We start from the raw sequence: 15,317 nt of genomic DNA, 5'->3' as shown, positions 1-15,317 counted from the left end.
AGCAAGCAAGAGAGAATGGGAGAGCGGCAGAGAGAGGGGGGCACTGCAGGAAAGGACTCCCCCGAAAACAATCCTTGGTTATCGGTGATGGCAGCCTCTCAGATGCAGGGTGGAGAGGGCACTTCATAGTGTAGGAGCACCGGAGGGGGGGCAAATTGCAGCCTGGAACTACTCACCCCCCAAGGAGCAATTGATCTCAGCCTGGCTCCAGAACAACCAAAGCAATCTGCAGCCCCCCCTTCACCCCCATCCGACTGTCTTCGCCTCTTGCCTCAAGGGCAGGCACAGTTCGGGGGGGCATGGGGTGGGGTAGAGAAGGAAGCCTGCTCTGCCCAATGGCCTGGCCCGCACTCCTGCCACTGCCACTCCTTGACTGGCCATTTCCCTGTGGCCTCTTCTGGAGCAAGAGGCCCACCGGGCCCAACCCTCCCAGCCCTCCCTTCCCTTGCCTGTTGCTCGCCTGCCCCCCTTGTGTCCTCCGCCCTCCCAGCGCCCCTTTCCCGCTAGTCCAGGCACCTCTGACTGGCTGGTCCTTCTGGGCAGCTGCTTGGCTGCTGCTGCATATGGCTCCAGCCTCCCTGCGAGGGGGAAGTTGCCTTTCACCAGGCCAGCCCCCCTGATGCCGGCTGAGGCCTAGAGCACCCAGCTTTGCCGCCTTTGGCAGCAAAGTGGAGAGCGGGAGAGTGGGAGAGCGGCAGAGCTGCGGCAGGGCGGGCTGGCCACTGGAGGGAAGAAGCAGCCAAGCCCCGCGGCCCCCTCAAAAAATCTTTTTAGCTCCCAGGCCCCTCCACCCAAAATTTTCTGGCTACAGGCCTGATTATACAGCAACAAAAATGATTGCATTGTAGGATCCCACCCCCCAGCTGTACCTACATGCATTTTTGCTCACAGACAGTCAGGACTACTCACAAAGACTAAAGACATATTGGATAAACTGGTTCCAAATAACCTCCACCAGATATTACTGTATGAACTGGCAACCCTCTTCACAATGTATCAGTACTCAGAACCTCTTCCTCACCCATTATTAGCACAACCTCACCCAATATTAGCACAATTTTTTATACAGCTCCAACTCTTGTAATGCTCTCATGCTATGTCCTTGAACTTCAGTAGCACAATGACAGCTGTCTCAAGCCCCTGTCTCCCATTACACTGAAACCTCATCTCACCATTATAAACTGACAGTGTAGTGTAGTGCTTGGAGTGTCAGACTAGGATTTGGGAATTCCTGGTTCCAATCCCTACTCAGCCATGGAAGCTTGCTGGGTGACCTTTAGGTCAAAGTTGTGAGTATATGATAGAAGAGAGCAGAATGATGTAAGCCAGTTAGGATCCCCTGTGGGAAGAAAGGCAGGGTATAAATGAGGTAAATTAATAAGGAATCGTGCAGCAATCACAACTTTCCTTCTCATTCTTTACCCTCCTCCCTATCCATATGCACAAAAAAGAGCAAGATAATTCTATTGATTCTTTTGCTTGTTTTTCCCCTTCAGATCACAAAGAAGCAGTGCTGTTGGAGTGGGGCTCTTCGACTTGGATTTACTGCCAAGGATCCTTCCAGGATTAATCCAGAAACATTGCCCAAATATGCATGTCCAGATTTGGTTTCTCAGAGTGGATTCTGGGCCAAGGCCCTCCCAGAAGAGTTTGCCAATGAAGGAAACATCATAGCATTTTGGGTGGACAAAAAGGGACGTGTATTTTATCGAGTTAATGACTCTGCTGCAATGCTGTTCTTCAGTGGGGTGAGGACTACTGAACCACTGTGGGCTCTGATTGATGTCTATGGACTCACACGTGGGGTGCAGCTACTAGGTAGGTACATTTCTTGGGGGGGGCGGGAAATTGTGGGAAGCTGTTTCCTTGAATTGTTTTCTATAACTCATGTCTTTTATGAATTAGTCAATGATTGTCCACTGGAGATTTGACATCCTGATTATGCAAAGGATCCAGATCATACCTGTTTCTGATGATGTCACTTCCTGAAATAAGTATAGCTGTGCATATATGACAATCCTGTAATCTCTTTCTAGGTGCAATAAGCCAAAAGGACCCAAAGGACATATTATTCTATCTGTGCTGAGATAACTGTTTGTAAGGGCCAACTACAGATGATGGATTTAGATGACCATCCTAGGCAGTGGGCTTAGAAGGGTGTAACTCTGAATAGAATGACACTGTTGGACTCCCAATGTGATTTTGGAACCTTAAAAGCAGTCACGAGGAGGATATAGATTGAGACCACAATGCTGGGAAATGAAAATAAACTCTTTCCCAGCCTTTTTCCTGTATTGCTCCTGTCTCTCCCACTCTGCTTTTGCCATCAAATTAGAGATAATGAAAAGTTATGAATGGTTGTAAAATAAATGGGTGTTTTAATGTTCAACATATATTCTGGACAAGAGGCTACTTAGGACAGAATATGGGGAAATACAATGGTTTCCAATTGGCAAAGATGTCAGACAAGGATTCATATTATCTTCCTATCCTATCTATATACAGAATATATAAGGAAAACTGGGTTAGATTTAGATGAAGGTGGAGTGAAAACTAGTGGAAGGCAAGGAACATTAACAATTTGAGATATGGATGTGGCACCACATTACTGGCAGAAAACAGTGAAGACCTTAAATGACTAGTGATGAAAGTTAAAGGAGAAACTGTCAAAACAGGATTACAACTGAACATCAAGAAGACACAAATAGTGCCTAATGAGGAGCTACACAATTTTAACGGTTACAGTGAAGATGTTGAAATTATTGTTTTCAATTCCTTCGTGCAATCAATAAACAAAATGAGAAGGAGATTGAGACTGGGAAGGGTAGTGATGAAGGAACTAGAAAAGATCCTTAAGTGCAAGGATGTGTTGCTGGAAACTCGGATCAACAGAATTCATACTACAGCATTCCCTGGTACTATGTATGGGTGTGAAAGTCAGACAATAAAGAAAGTTGACAGGAAGAAAATGGATTCATTTTGAAATGTGGTGTTGGAGGAGAGTTTTGCAGATGCCATGGACTGCCAAAAAGGCAAGTGGGTTTTAGATCAAATCCATCCTGAATTCTCTCTAGGAGCTAAAATGACTAAACTTTAGTCACATCATGAGAAGAGGAGACTCAGTCGAAAAGCTGTAGGAAAAGAGGAAGATCTAACATGAGATCAATTGGCTTAGGCAGCCACAGTTTGCAAGAACTGAGCAAGACTGTAAATGATGGGACATTTTGGAGATAATTAATTCATAGGGTCGGAAGCAACCTGATGGCAAATAACACTGGTAGAAGGGGAAAAAATTAGAACACGCTTGTTTTTAAAAGGGCTACTTGATGCCATCATTGTAAACTTTACATTTGTAACTCTTGCTCATGAGGACTCACTTCTCTAACAGAAACCAGAGGCAAAGAAAACACAGTGGGGTTGGAAGTAATAAATCACTATGAAAATAAATAGCATTAATAAAAGAATGTTTGTTATGACAGACTATTGGTGCATATTCTGAATCATGGAATGTGCTCTGTAAAAATTCCCCTTAATCTTACTCCTCTATCTGGGATGGGGAAATACAATTAATTGTTTATGTATGGCTCATGCTTTGCCTGAATCAAAGGTTATTTGGATGTCACTTTATTTAAGTGAAGTTGCATTACTTAAAAATACTAGGTTACAAAAGTGCAATGCTTCTTAGACTCTAAAAGAACTGTCAGAAAGATGTTTTATTGCACCAAACATTTATTTTATTCTGCATTAAATGCACTATTGCTACTTAGTTGAGACCTTGATGTTGATTCTCCTGGACCTCTGTGCAGCATTCAGTACCATTCACTGTGGAATCCATCTGGAAAAACTGGTTGAATTGGAGTGGAGGGAGTGCAATGCTTTGGTTGTTTTGCTTTTACTAGACTGACCTATTCCAGAAACTGGTATTGTGGGGTGCTGCTCAGGTATATGACATTTATAATTTAGGGTCCCAAAGGGTTCCATCTTGTCCCCCATCTACATGAAACCATTGGGAAACATCATCAGTAGATTTGGAGTAAGGCATCACAATATTCAGATGTCACCCAGCTCCACTTCTCTTTAATATGTGAGTCAGATGGAAATCCTGAACAGTTACCTGGAGACACTAATGGGATGGTTGAGGGCCAGTGAACTGAAGCCCTGTTGAGATAAGACTGAGGTGCTGCTGGTCAGTGACAAAACTTCTCAAGGACTGAGAAGTCAGCCTGTCCTGGTGGGGATGCAATCCTTTGAAAGGCGAGGTTTGTAGCTTGAATGTACGACTGGATCCTGGCCTACAGTTGGAGGCCAAGATCTCCGCTGTGGAATGTAGTGCTTTTTATAGGCTGTGGATGATACACCGGTTATGGCTGTTCCTCGAAAAGCATGGGATGGATAGACACCGTGATCCATGTTCTGTTTACATCTAGGTTATAAATATAATAATTATACATGGGCAAGGGCGGATTAACCATTAAGCAGACTAAGCATGTGCTTAGGGCACCAGGGCCAAAGGGGGCACCACGAAGTTGGGAAAAGGGTGGGAAAAAAAAGAATGGAGATTTGTGTAAAAAAAAAAATTGATAAAACTAGTGCAAATTGATCATGGTGCACCCTAGGGTTATCTTCTATTTTTTGTTGGTGAGGTACAATGTCATAGGCTATGTTTAAAAGTAAAATGATGGAGCCAAATTCAGTTGTCATGACAGTCATTTCAGTGACCCTCTCTGCCCCTTTTTAATTTCAGCCCCATGTAAATGTCAAAAATGAAGTGTGTTCAGTTGAGTAGTGCGCAAAAGAGAAAATGTGCAAAAGAGAATGAGCAAAAGAATCTGTCTGTTGTAGCCAAGACAGGAAAGCTGACAGATTTCTCCTTACAAACTGCAGAGAAAGATGATCCAGATCAAAACCAGTGTCAGTCTTCAGAGACAGGAAGTGAGTCAAATCTATCTCTTTCATCAGAAACAAGCAGTGTTGATGCAAGGCCAGATTTTCATGATGACGTTGCACATGATGAAGTGCCACAACCTGGACCTACTTCCACGACAAGATGTGTAAATGCTTTTGAACTGTCCAAGGAGTTTAGAGAACTGACCAAGGATGAAATGAACAAAGCTAAAGGGTTGTGGGATGAATTTTATGGTGATGATGTGACTTATTGGGTTGCTTGTGGACCCAGTGAATGTCAGCACCACAATAGGCCGTTTGACAAATTGTGTCGCAATTTCATCAGTGGACACAAGGCATTGGTGTAACTATGGGCCACTTTATTAAGCATAATAATAAAAATGGCAAGGAAACCCAAAAGTGCGGCCTGGTCAGGGTAGGGGTCTCAACAGACTGCTCCCCTGCCATTCACGGGCAAGATACCCAGCCCCCAGCAGGAGCTGTGTGACACAGCTCCCGCCAGGCCAGCCCAGCAAGGAGGCACGCCCCAGAGGGCCCAACCACCAGACGCACGTCTCAGTGGAAGGCACCCTCTAGTTGAGCCTCCAGGAAAGTCTGCATTTTCCCCACCTCAGGTCAACAAACCCAAAGGTTGATTATGCCAGACCCCTAACTCGCCAAAAAGGGGATGCTTCATGGTCCTCCCCTAGCCACATAGTACCCTAAACCCAGTAAAACCTGCCACCACTAAGGCCAAGTCTCTACTTAGGGCTTAGCACCTATCGGGAAGCCCAAAGCTACCCGCAGCCCTTGCCGGAGATCCCTCAAGAAAAGCATGTTACCCTTTTCAAAGAGGTGCACCACATCCCCTCTATAGAGATCAGGAAATTCCATAGAAATATCTGGATGGGGCAGATAGTGGGCCCAAAACACATAGCTGTGGCCACAGACGAGAACTCGGCTCTTCTGGCCAGGAACAACACCATCCCTTCAATCACAAATATCTACCAACTACAATTTTTATTCATTTAAGTCCATTTCATAGTGTCATTTTCTGACTTTTAAAACTCAAGACGATTTACCCGTTCCAACGGGCTGAATTAAAGCGCTGGTACTCCAAATGCAGATTCACGAGAAAAGTTCCTATGTTCTCCACATTCTTCTTGGTCGTCCAAACTTATGGCTTCCAATATTCATAGAAGAACTTTTCAGACATAAAGACGAAGTGGGTATGTTATAAGCCTCTAACAGGAACGCACCTTTACTTCTGTTTCTGGGAAAACCCTTCTTCAGAGAGGCATATCCCACTGTAAAGGTTCAATCACCAATCACTTCTCCACAGCACCCAAGCACGGAGTTTTTGTATAGTATTTCTTTCACTATTAATTTCACAGTTTTTTTGTTTTGTTTCTATCTCTTACTGTGATTCTCTAGGTGTTTTGGACCCAGGCACTGGCAAGCCTAACTAGTTGAGATTTACTTTCTATAATAATATCAATAAAATTAGATAAATAGACCAATTACTGCTACAATCTTTTTTTTAAGATTACATTTGCTGTTGTTTTGAATGACAAAACTTGTGCGGTTTTACTCTTGGATGTGTTAAGTCTGAATTCCTTTAAATTGCTAATCTGTGCATTTTTTCCTATTGTTAATTTTGACTTTGTAACTTGGTATTGTATCCCACCCTGAGTCCAAGAGATAGGGTGGATAGAAATGTTTAGAATAAACAAAGGAATAGGGATGCTACTGACTTTTGCAGAACCATTGTTTTGATTTTAAAAGCCCTCATTTCAGTCCCACTTGTTGCTTCTGTGAATTAAATCCATGAGTCTTTATTTCTGTACCATTTTTGTTTTTAAAAAGGTAAAGGTAGTCCCCTGTGCAAGCACCAGTCATTTCCAACTCTGAGGTGACGTTGCATTGCAATGTTTTCACAGCAGACTTTTTACAGGATGGTTTTGCCATTGCTTTCCCCAGTCATCTATACTTTACCCCCAGCAAGCTTGGTACTCATTTTACCGACCTTGGAAGGATGGAAGGCTGAGTAAACCTTGAGCCGGCTACCTGAACCCAGCTTCTGCTGGGATCAAACTCAGGTCATGAGCAGAACTTAGGACTGCAGTATTAGGCTTCCCAATCCCCAGGTCCCAGTGGGGGATCCCTTGGTTTTACAGGCTTCCCCCACCCCCAGCCAGCTGGCCGGCAAGGGAAGCCCCTCCCCTACAGCCACCATGTACCTCTAGATCTCCGGCAGGACCTGCAAACAGGTCCAGTTTTAAAATGTGTATGTGTGTGTACCTTTAAATTGGAGCCGGAAACAGGAAGTACTTCATGGGGAAGGGTCAGCAACAGCAGACCTCATCAGAGCGCAGCCCCTCCATTTGTTTTGCTTTCATTTCAGAGCAAGTGAGTGTGTGTGTAAAAGAGAGCAGCGTAACCCCTGTACTTTCCAAACCTTGTTGTGGAGGCACCAGAGACAGTTAAGTGTGTGTGTGAGTGAGAGAGAGAAAGCGGGGGGAGGGGAGGGAACTCTGTTATTCCCTATGGTGACTTATTCTCATAGGAAATAATGGAGAATTGATCAGCGTGTATCTGGGGCTCTGGGGTGGACTGTTTTTTGAGGCAGAGGCACCAAATTCGCAGCATAGCATCCAGTGCCTCTTCCTGGAATACCCCCCAAGTTTCAAAAAGATTGAACCAGGAGGTCCAATTCTATGAGCCCAAAAGAAGGGGCCCCTATCCTTCATTGTTTTCTATGTGTCCTGTCGCAGGACTCAGCCGAGGGGGGGAGTCGTCTCCCCTGCGGCCACCCACCCAGCTGAGCCCCACCAGCAAGGGCCCTCCTTCGTCGGACACCGGGACCACCCAAGGCTCCCCCACTCACCTCAACACCCCGGAGCAGCACCCAGAGACCTGCCCAATGCCACAGAGAGTAAGGCCCTGGGCAGCAGCAAGCCGAGAAGGACCCCCCAAGCCATGGCAGCTGGTGCTGCCATGCCCTACGTTGCAGCCCCCCAGGAAGCCAGCCCAGAACCAGGAAAAGGGAAACGCCCTAAGACGCCGCGGCTCAGTGCCAGGGCTTATAAAGATGGGCTGGGCCAGCCCAGGGAGGGAAGGGAGAGTGGGGGTAGAGCAAGAGGGGGGAATAAAAGGCAGCCAAGCAGCAAGGTCGGGGAGGAAGCAGTGGTTGCAAGGAAAGGGCTGCCTACCCGCAGAGAGAGAGGACGAGGAGCCCAGCACACTACCAGGGATAGGAGGCTTTGGGTGGTGTAACCCAGCCCCTTCCCATTTCTGAGACCTCCGCAGCTGACTACCAAGAGCTGCACTGGGGGTGCTGGCCGCGAGGAGACCCTGGGTGGGGGGGGGTGGCAGGGGCGTGACACTTTCGAAGGAAAGCATTTAAAAAGGTGTGAGGTCTCTTTCAATGTGGTGGCCAGAACTCCCTTGAAGTTCAATTATGCTTGTCACACCCTTGCTCCTGGCTCTGTCCTAATGTCTCCTGGCTCCACCCCCAAAGTCCCCAGATATTTCTTGAATTGGACTTGGCAACCCTATGCAGTACTGCAGTTTAGACTCTGCCATGAGGCTCCTCCATCATTTTTGTTTACTTGCCCCTATATTTTCCCATTAAATTTGCTATGATTTTTATGTTGCTTTCATTAGTAATGTCTAAATGGTGTGTAAATTATATATAACTGGATATGAAAAAGCTCACGATAGTGTAAAAAACAAATACCACCACCCCAAATGGTAAACTCGTACAAAAGTTTTATTTAAAAAGGTAATATAATGGACTGATAGAATGTAGAAAGGCATCTATGTTAAACATTTATATTTGCCATTTTTTTAAAAAAATATCTTTTGGACTGTATTATGCCAATATTTTAGTTAGCTAACTAAATCTAAAATTGTATGTTTGGTGTTCTGATGGGAAGTACATCCTTGTAGCCAACTTGCTATTTGAATGAGTTCTTATGTTTATGATGTAGTTCACAGTGATTGCAACCTATTGAGAAAATTTATTAAATGTCTAAAAGGAGGTCAAAATTCTCAGTTGAAAAAGTTAATTTCAAATCAGGTGCTTGCTTTGAAGACAGAAAGAAATAACTGCTGATAGAACTCTTGGAATTTGCAAATCCCAGAGTAACTTGTTTACCTTCTCCCCTCCCCCCCCCCCAGTCACATAGACTTTAAACTGTCTGTTTCACTATATTTTGAGTTGAAAGCTATCCACCAAAGCTTCTTGCAGTTATTTGTCCTCACCAATTAGCTGAATGCAGTTAGCAAAATGCAGAGCAATGGATTCAGCTATGCACCTGCTGCCATCTTTCAAATTCCAGCGCTTGTTAGAATGTGCTTATGTAATGGGCATTAATGCTCAGACATTTATTTATAGAATTCCTTTGGCAGGCCTTGATCTTGGCAATTGTCTTGAATCCTCTTAATCTTGTTCCTTACATGTCTTGATTCTCCATTATGTGGTGTCAAACCTTAGGTGGTCATTGACATTATTAATCACCACTGGTACACTTGTAAGTGTTCTCCACTTGCTCTCATGTTTCTCTGAATGGGAAAACTTGGATGGAAAACTTTACCAAAATTGAATGGAATTGTGATGGCTGTGGATTTGGGGATCACATTTTAAAAATTTATATACTAATGCCGAATAATATGCTTGAAAGCACACTTTTTTTTATTCCATGGGCAATGAAAATTTGTGTCTGTTTGCTCAGGGGAAGAAGTATTCATAAAGTTGTGATTTACTGCTTCCATGAATTATAGGCCATTTCCCACATTCTACAGAAGCAGCAAAAGGGGAAGTAGCAAGTGACTTGTGTTTCCCTTTTGTTGGTGTATCTTATTTTTATGTGCAATATCATTGTGGGCATGCTCTTTCTCCATACTGGGAGGGCATTTATCTCCCCTTATACAAGATCCAGGAAAGGAAGCAAAGCTTGCCCATACTTCCTCTTGTTTTGTTTTTGGTGGATCTGGTGGTGTTCCATAAATAATCAAACCTCATCCTCAGCTTCAAGGAAACAACCACCTAAACTGATAAACTCTGTGATTCCATTTACATGAACCTTCCTTAAAGGGAGCCATACTATTGACCCATTTTGCTCAGCATTGTGTAATCTTGCTAGAAAGAAGCTTCCCACAGTCTCAGACAGAAAAAAAGTTCTTCCTGAGACTCTTCAACTGGAGATGCCAGGAATTGAACCTGTGACTTTCTGCATGCAAAGCACTGATCACAGCTTTGTCCCACTCTTTGGGTTATGGCTACTTTTAAAGGCAGGAAAGATTTTATTACCGTACTTACATTTTATACTGAATTCCTTCAGAATTCATACTGAATTCTATGGTTGTGTAGATACGTAGAATTCTGCTCTGTATCCTTTTGGAGACAACTCTAGTTCATCTGATAATTCTTCAATGTGCGTCAGTTTTAAAGGGCATAATTAAAATGCAAAGGGATATCAGCTGGATAAAATTGGTTACTAAGAACCGATTACAAAGGATTACTTTCTCACAACAGATAAATCAGTATTTTCAACTCAGTCATGTAGATGCCACTGAAATATTAAAGAAAGAATATCTTGTTCCATTATTTAAAGGAAAAAGTACAACATACTAATTGATTATTATATAATGTGTTTTATTTTAAATGACATTATTTTATTGTAGATGACATTGTTCCCATTATAATTCCTTAAACATATAATTCCTTAAGGAAAATAAATGGAAGGCTTAAAATACAAATACTATTATGTGAAATTAATCTTTGCAATCTGCCTTAATATGCTGTAAATAATTAAGCAATCTGAAAATATTTATTTATTTTATATTCCGCCCTCCCCGCTGAAGCAGGCTCAGGGTGGCTTACAACATAAAATCCCACAAACAAATTAATAAGTATTAAAATTACACATTCAGTAATAAAATAGATATGCAATGATTAAAACAGTTAAAACAGACTATTGAGTTGGTGCTATTCTGGTGGCAATGGCTTTCTTCCACTTCTCTTAAATACTGGTGCCAAGTCAATTGAATTTCAGCCGGAAGAGGATAGTCCTGCAGGCCCTGCGGAACTGCACAAGGTTCCGCAAGGCCCTCACTTCATCTGGCAGTTGGTTCCACCAGCAGGGGGCTACAATAGAGAAGGCCCTGTCTCTGGTTGATTTCAATCGGGCCTCCTTCGACCCGGGAATTACTAATAGATTTTGTGATCCCAATCTAAGTACTCTCTGGGGAACATGTGGGGAGAGACAGTCCCTAAGGTAGGCAGGTCCTAGGACATATAGAGCTTTAAAGGTAATAACCAGCACCTTGTAACGAATCCGGCATACTATTGGCAGCCAGTGCAGTTCCCGCAGTCCCGGCTGAATGTGCTACCACCCGGGGAGCCCCAATAACAGCTGGGCGGCCACGTTCTACACTAGCTGCAGCTTCAGCACAAGGGCAGCCCCATGTAGAGGGCAATACAGTAGTCCAGCCTCGAGGTGACCGTTGCATGGATCACTGTTGCTAGGTTGCCGCGCTCCAGGAAGGGGACCAACTGCCTTGCCCGCCTAAGATGGAAAAATGCGGATTTAGCAGTGGCTGCTATCTGGGCCTCCATTGTCAAGGGAGGCTCCAGTAGCACCCCCAAGCTCTTGACCTTGTGTGCCATTGCCAGTGGTGCACTGTCAAATGCCAGTAGGGAAATTTCCCTTCCCAGACCACCACGACTCAAGCAAAGGACCTATGTCTTCGCTGGATTGAGCTTCAATCTACTCAGCCTAAGCCATCCAGCCACGGCTTGTAGCGCAAAATTTTCTGGGTCACAGTCAGGCTGGCTGTCCATCAGTAGATAGAGCTAGGTGTCATCAGCATACTGGTGACAACCCAACCCATACCTCTGGGCAATCTGGGCAAGGGGGTGCATGTAGATGTTGAACAACATCGGGGAGAGCACCGCCCCCTGAGGCATCCCGCAGTCAAGCACATGCCTCTGGGACAGTTCACCTCCAGTCACCACCCTTTGTCCCCGATCATCAAGGAAGAAGGAAAGCCATTGCAAGGCCAACCCCTGAATCCCTGCGTTGGCGAGACGGCGGGACAGCAACTGATGGTTGACCGTATCGAACGCTGCCAATAGGTCCAACATCAGTATCGCTGAGCTGCCTCGATCCAGATACTGCTGGAGATCATCCACCAGGACGACCAGCACTGTCTCCGCCCCTTGACCTGGGCGGAAGCCGGACTGGTGAGGATCTAGGACGGAAGCATCATCCAGAAAGCTCTGTAACTGTAGCGCTACTGCCCTCTCAATAATTTTACCTAAAAAGGGTAAATTCGAGACCAGCCAGTAATGTGCCAGTTCGGTCGGGTCTAATGTTGATTTTTTCAGGAGAGAGCAGACCACAGCCTCTTTAAGAAGTGTTGAAAAACGCCCTTCTGCAAGGGATCTATTTACGATATCCCATATAGGATATCTGAGCTCCCTCTGGCGGTAACTTGTTGCTCCCAACTTACTATGTAATTTTGCTCACTTTTGGCATTAATATAACCTTTCCAGACCTGGAAACCCCAGCTTTGTTGTCTACACACATGGACCACAATCAATGTGGATACCACAGCTGTAGACAAAAGTATTTTCCTGTGTTGGACATTTGGCCCTTGATTCAACATATACGCTCCAGCTTTCTGGTGCCTATTTTTGTAGAATATGAATTAACAATACTGAAAGGGGACAAGTATTCACAGTCAGAAAAGGGCAACCTACAAAGAGATTGTCAATATATTCATAGTTTGTACAGCAACTTGATTACAGTACCTGGAAGGCTTTTTAAGAGAATTGACTTTTTTTTTAAACAGAAAAATGGAAGGCAGATAGGGTGAAATGCCAGCAGCAGGGCTGGAAAACAGGAATTTAAGAGTAATAATTTTTGATTAGCTTTTAATTAAGACCTCTGCTTCTGCTTTTATCTTCTGCTTTCCTACCTGCTTTTCTATCATCTGGAAGGCTGGAGAATGAACAGTCAAATAGCATCTCCTTGGGGCTATTTCAAGTTGGAGAAACGGCACAGGGGGAGGGCTTAAGCTCCCCTTTTCAGCGTGTTGTAGTTCTGGTCTGAATCAGACCCACACAAAATTGAAAGCTTCCAGACCTTGTCTGTTGACCCAGTTCAGGGATGTACCAGCAGAAAAAGAGCCCACGTAAGGTGGTGATTGATGATGTGATTTGGTGTGAGATTAAAACTGCAATCCTAATGAAACGTCTCTTAGTAGTGAATAACATGTGACTTACTTTGAATAGACTGCTTATGATTGTTGCCTAAATCTTGTTCCAGTCTTTTCAGCATCACTCCAGTCTAGTAATAACAAACTTAGATGTTTCATCTGCTATTCGGAGTTGACATAACCTTCCATTTTGAAAAATGTCCCTGAGCCATTACTGTCATTTCCATTTCAGATTTTGCTTCAGCACTGTGGTAGTTTGCTTCCTTCTCTGGGGGTGCAGCGTTGTATGATGGTACATTTTTCACCAGTCATTTTTTACATGTAGTGGTTAGAGCGTTGGACTAGGATCTGGGAGAACCCAGTGTAAATCTCATCTCTGCCATGGAAGCTTACTGGGTGACTTTGGGCCAGTTACACACACTCAGCTGAATTTCCTCACAGGGTCGGAGAATGTTGTAAGCCGCTGTGGAAAAAAAGAGAAGAATGTTGTAAGCCACTGTGAGTTTCAAAATGTGGTATAAATAAATAACAAAAGGAAGGTTGCAGAGATAGAGGGGAAAACAATTTCTTTTCTCACTGTTTTCCTGTTGAAGATATAGATAAGAAAATTTAAAATAAAACCTAACTCCAAAAATAAAACCTAACTCCAAGGTGTAAGAGGGAAGTTAAGTCAGTACAAACACCCTCCTATTAATGTTCTTTCTTCTGGCAACAAAATGCTATGTGACCATTTTCAGGATTGTGCTGACAAAACATTCAAAGTCATCACATTTGGTGATCAGATGAGCACTTTGATCCATTATTATTGCTTCTCCCTAACAAATTTAAAGTGCTTGTCCAGCCAGCAACATCTTCTCCTGTCCTGCAGTCATCAACCCCCTGTGCTTGCCCAACACCTCAGAAAGTCTGGCATTTGTGTATCTACTCGTTTCACAGTGCTTCTGTGAATGTGTGATTGCTCTTGTATTGTGAAGCCATTTGGGAAGTCAGATTGCTGACTTCTGTTTCGTCACCAATTTTTTCTGCACATAAGCAGATATGCTCTTCAAGTAGTATGCCTCTCCAGCTGGACCGGAGAGAGCTCCCTCCTCAGGATGAGGCTTATCTCTTTCATTCTCTCCTCCCTGGTTTTAAAAAGCACAGTTTTAAAAACATTTCCCCCACACTGAACTACAGATCTCAGCAGGCCACAAGCTGCAGCAATCCTATTGGCCACAGTGATCTCACTGGCTAGAAACAAATATCCTGCCAGGAGCTTGAATCTCTGCTTCCCATAAACACTTATGTGCATGCCCAGAAGACAGATGATAAACAAAAACGTCTTCCATTCCATTCTGTGGCTGCCACATCTTATTGATCAGCCATGGGGTAAACATGTGGTAAGGCAGGTTAAGGAGGAGATGTCTGATAAAAGCTTCCCATTTCAAAGAACCCAGATAAATTAGAGGCAGCTCCTGATCACAAAAGGCTTGATGTCTGACCACAGCCAAAGTCTTTTCACTAAAGATATGTTTCATCAGACCACTGATTGTTTCACAAATATCTAATGATTTTGTGATGTCCTGAGTGCCTTTTCATACTTCCCAATGATGAGGGGACTATTCATAGCAGGGGTGTTGAACTCATTTGTCATGAGAATTGGATATGACATAAATGAGACCTTGTTGGGCCAGGCCATGTGTGTCATAAAATGCAATGCTAGGTAGCAGAGAGATAAACTTTATAAAGGACACAGGCAAACACAATTAAAGATTTTTTAAAAAAATAAAATAAAATATGTTTAAAAGATTAGCACTCCTGCAATATTTTGTTTATTTTACAGTTTCTGATAACTGATACCTCTTGCTCTGAATTAATGCATTAAGATCTGGAAACAATGCCTGTGCTATAGCAATCTTGAGTATGCTATTCAGGTGTGTGTCTGTAAGTTGCAAACCAACTTTTGATTTATTGACATTCATTGCAGAAGTCTCAAGGTCAATGCTTTGAGCCTAAGACCCAGGGGAAAGAAAACATGAAATGGTTGGGCATTGCAAGCTTTTGTACATAAGTTGCTTCATGTGCTGGTCAGCCAATGGAGAAAATAGAGGCTTTGCTCTGTAGCTCCTGTGTGATTGAGCAAGTCTGGCAAAACAGGCTGTGATGCAGAAAGAAGCAAAAGAGAGAAGGAAGCAGTTGACAGTGAGTTGCTTACAGGCCTGATAAGA

At 43.8% G+C, this 15,317-nt stretch overlaps 1 protein-coding gene across 3 annotated transcripts in view; it reads left to right on the top strand.

Moving 5' to 3' along the window:
• NEURL1 (neuralized E3 ubiquitin protein ligase 1) overlaps positions 1–15,317 on the top strand; it is a 232,303-nt gene that overhangs the window by 155,339 nt on the left and 61,647 nt on the right. For all 3 annotated transcript variants that reach the window (XM_060241726.1, XM_060241728.1, XM_060241727.1), the window contains exon 3: positions 1,497–1,818. In XM_060241726.1, the coding sequence (XP_060097709.1) occupies positions 1,497–1,818 (322 nt within the window). The remainder of the gene's footprint in view (positions 1–1,496; positions 1,819–15,317) is intronic.

The sequence above is a fragment of the Heteronotia binoei genome, chromosome 6, assembly GCF_032191835.1.
Source record: "Heteronotia binoei isolate CCM8104 ecotype False Entrance Well chromosome 6, APGP_CSIRO_Hbin_v1, whole genome shotgun sequence".
Taxonomy (NCBI): Eukaryota; Metazoa; Chordata; class Lepidosauria; order Squamata; family Gekkonidae; genus Heteronotia; species Heteronotia binoei.
Note: the sequence above shows the minus strand (reverse complement) of the source record. Positions and strands in the feature narration are given on the sequence as shown.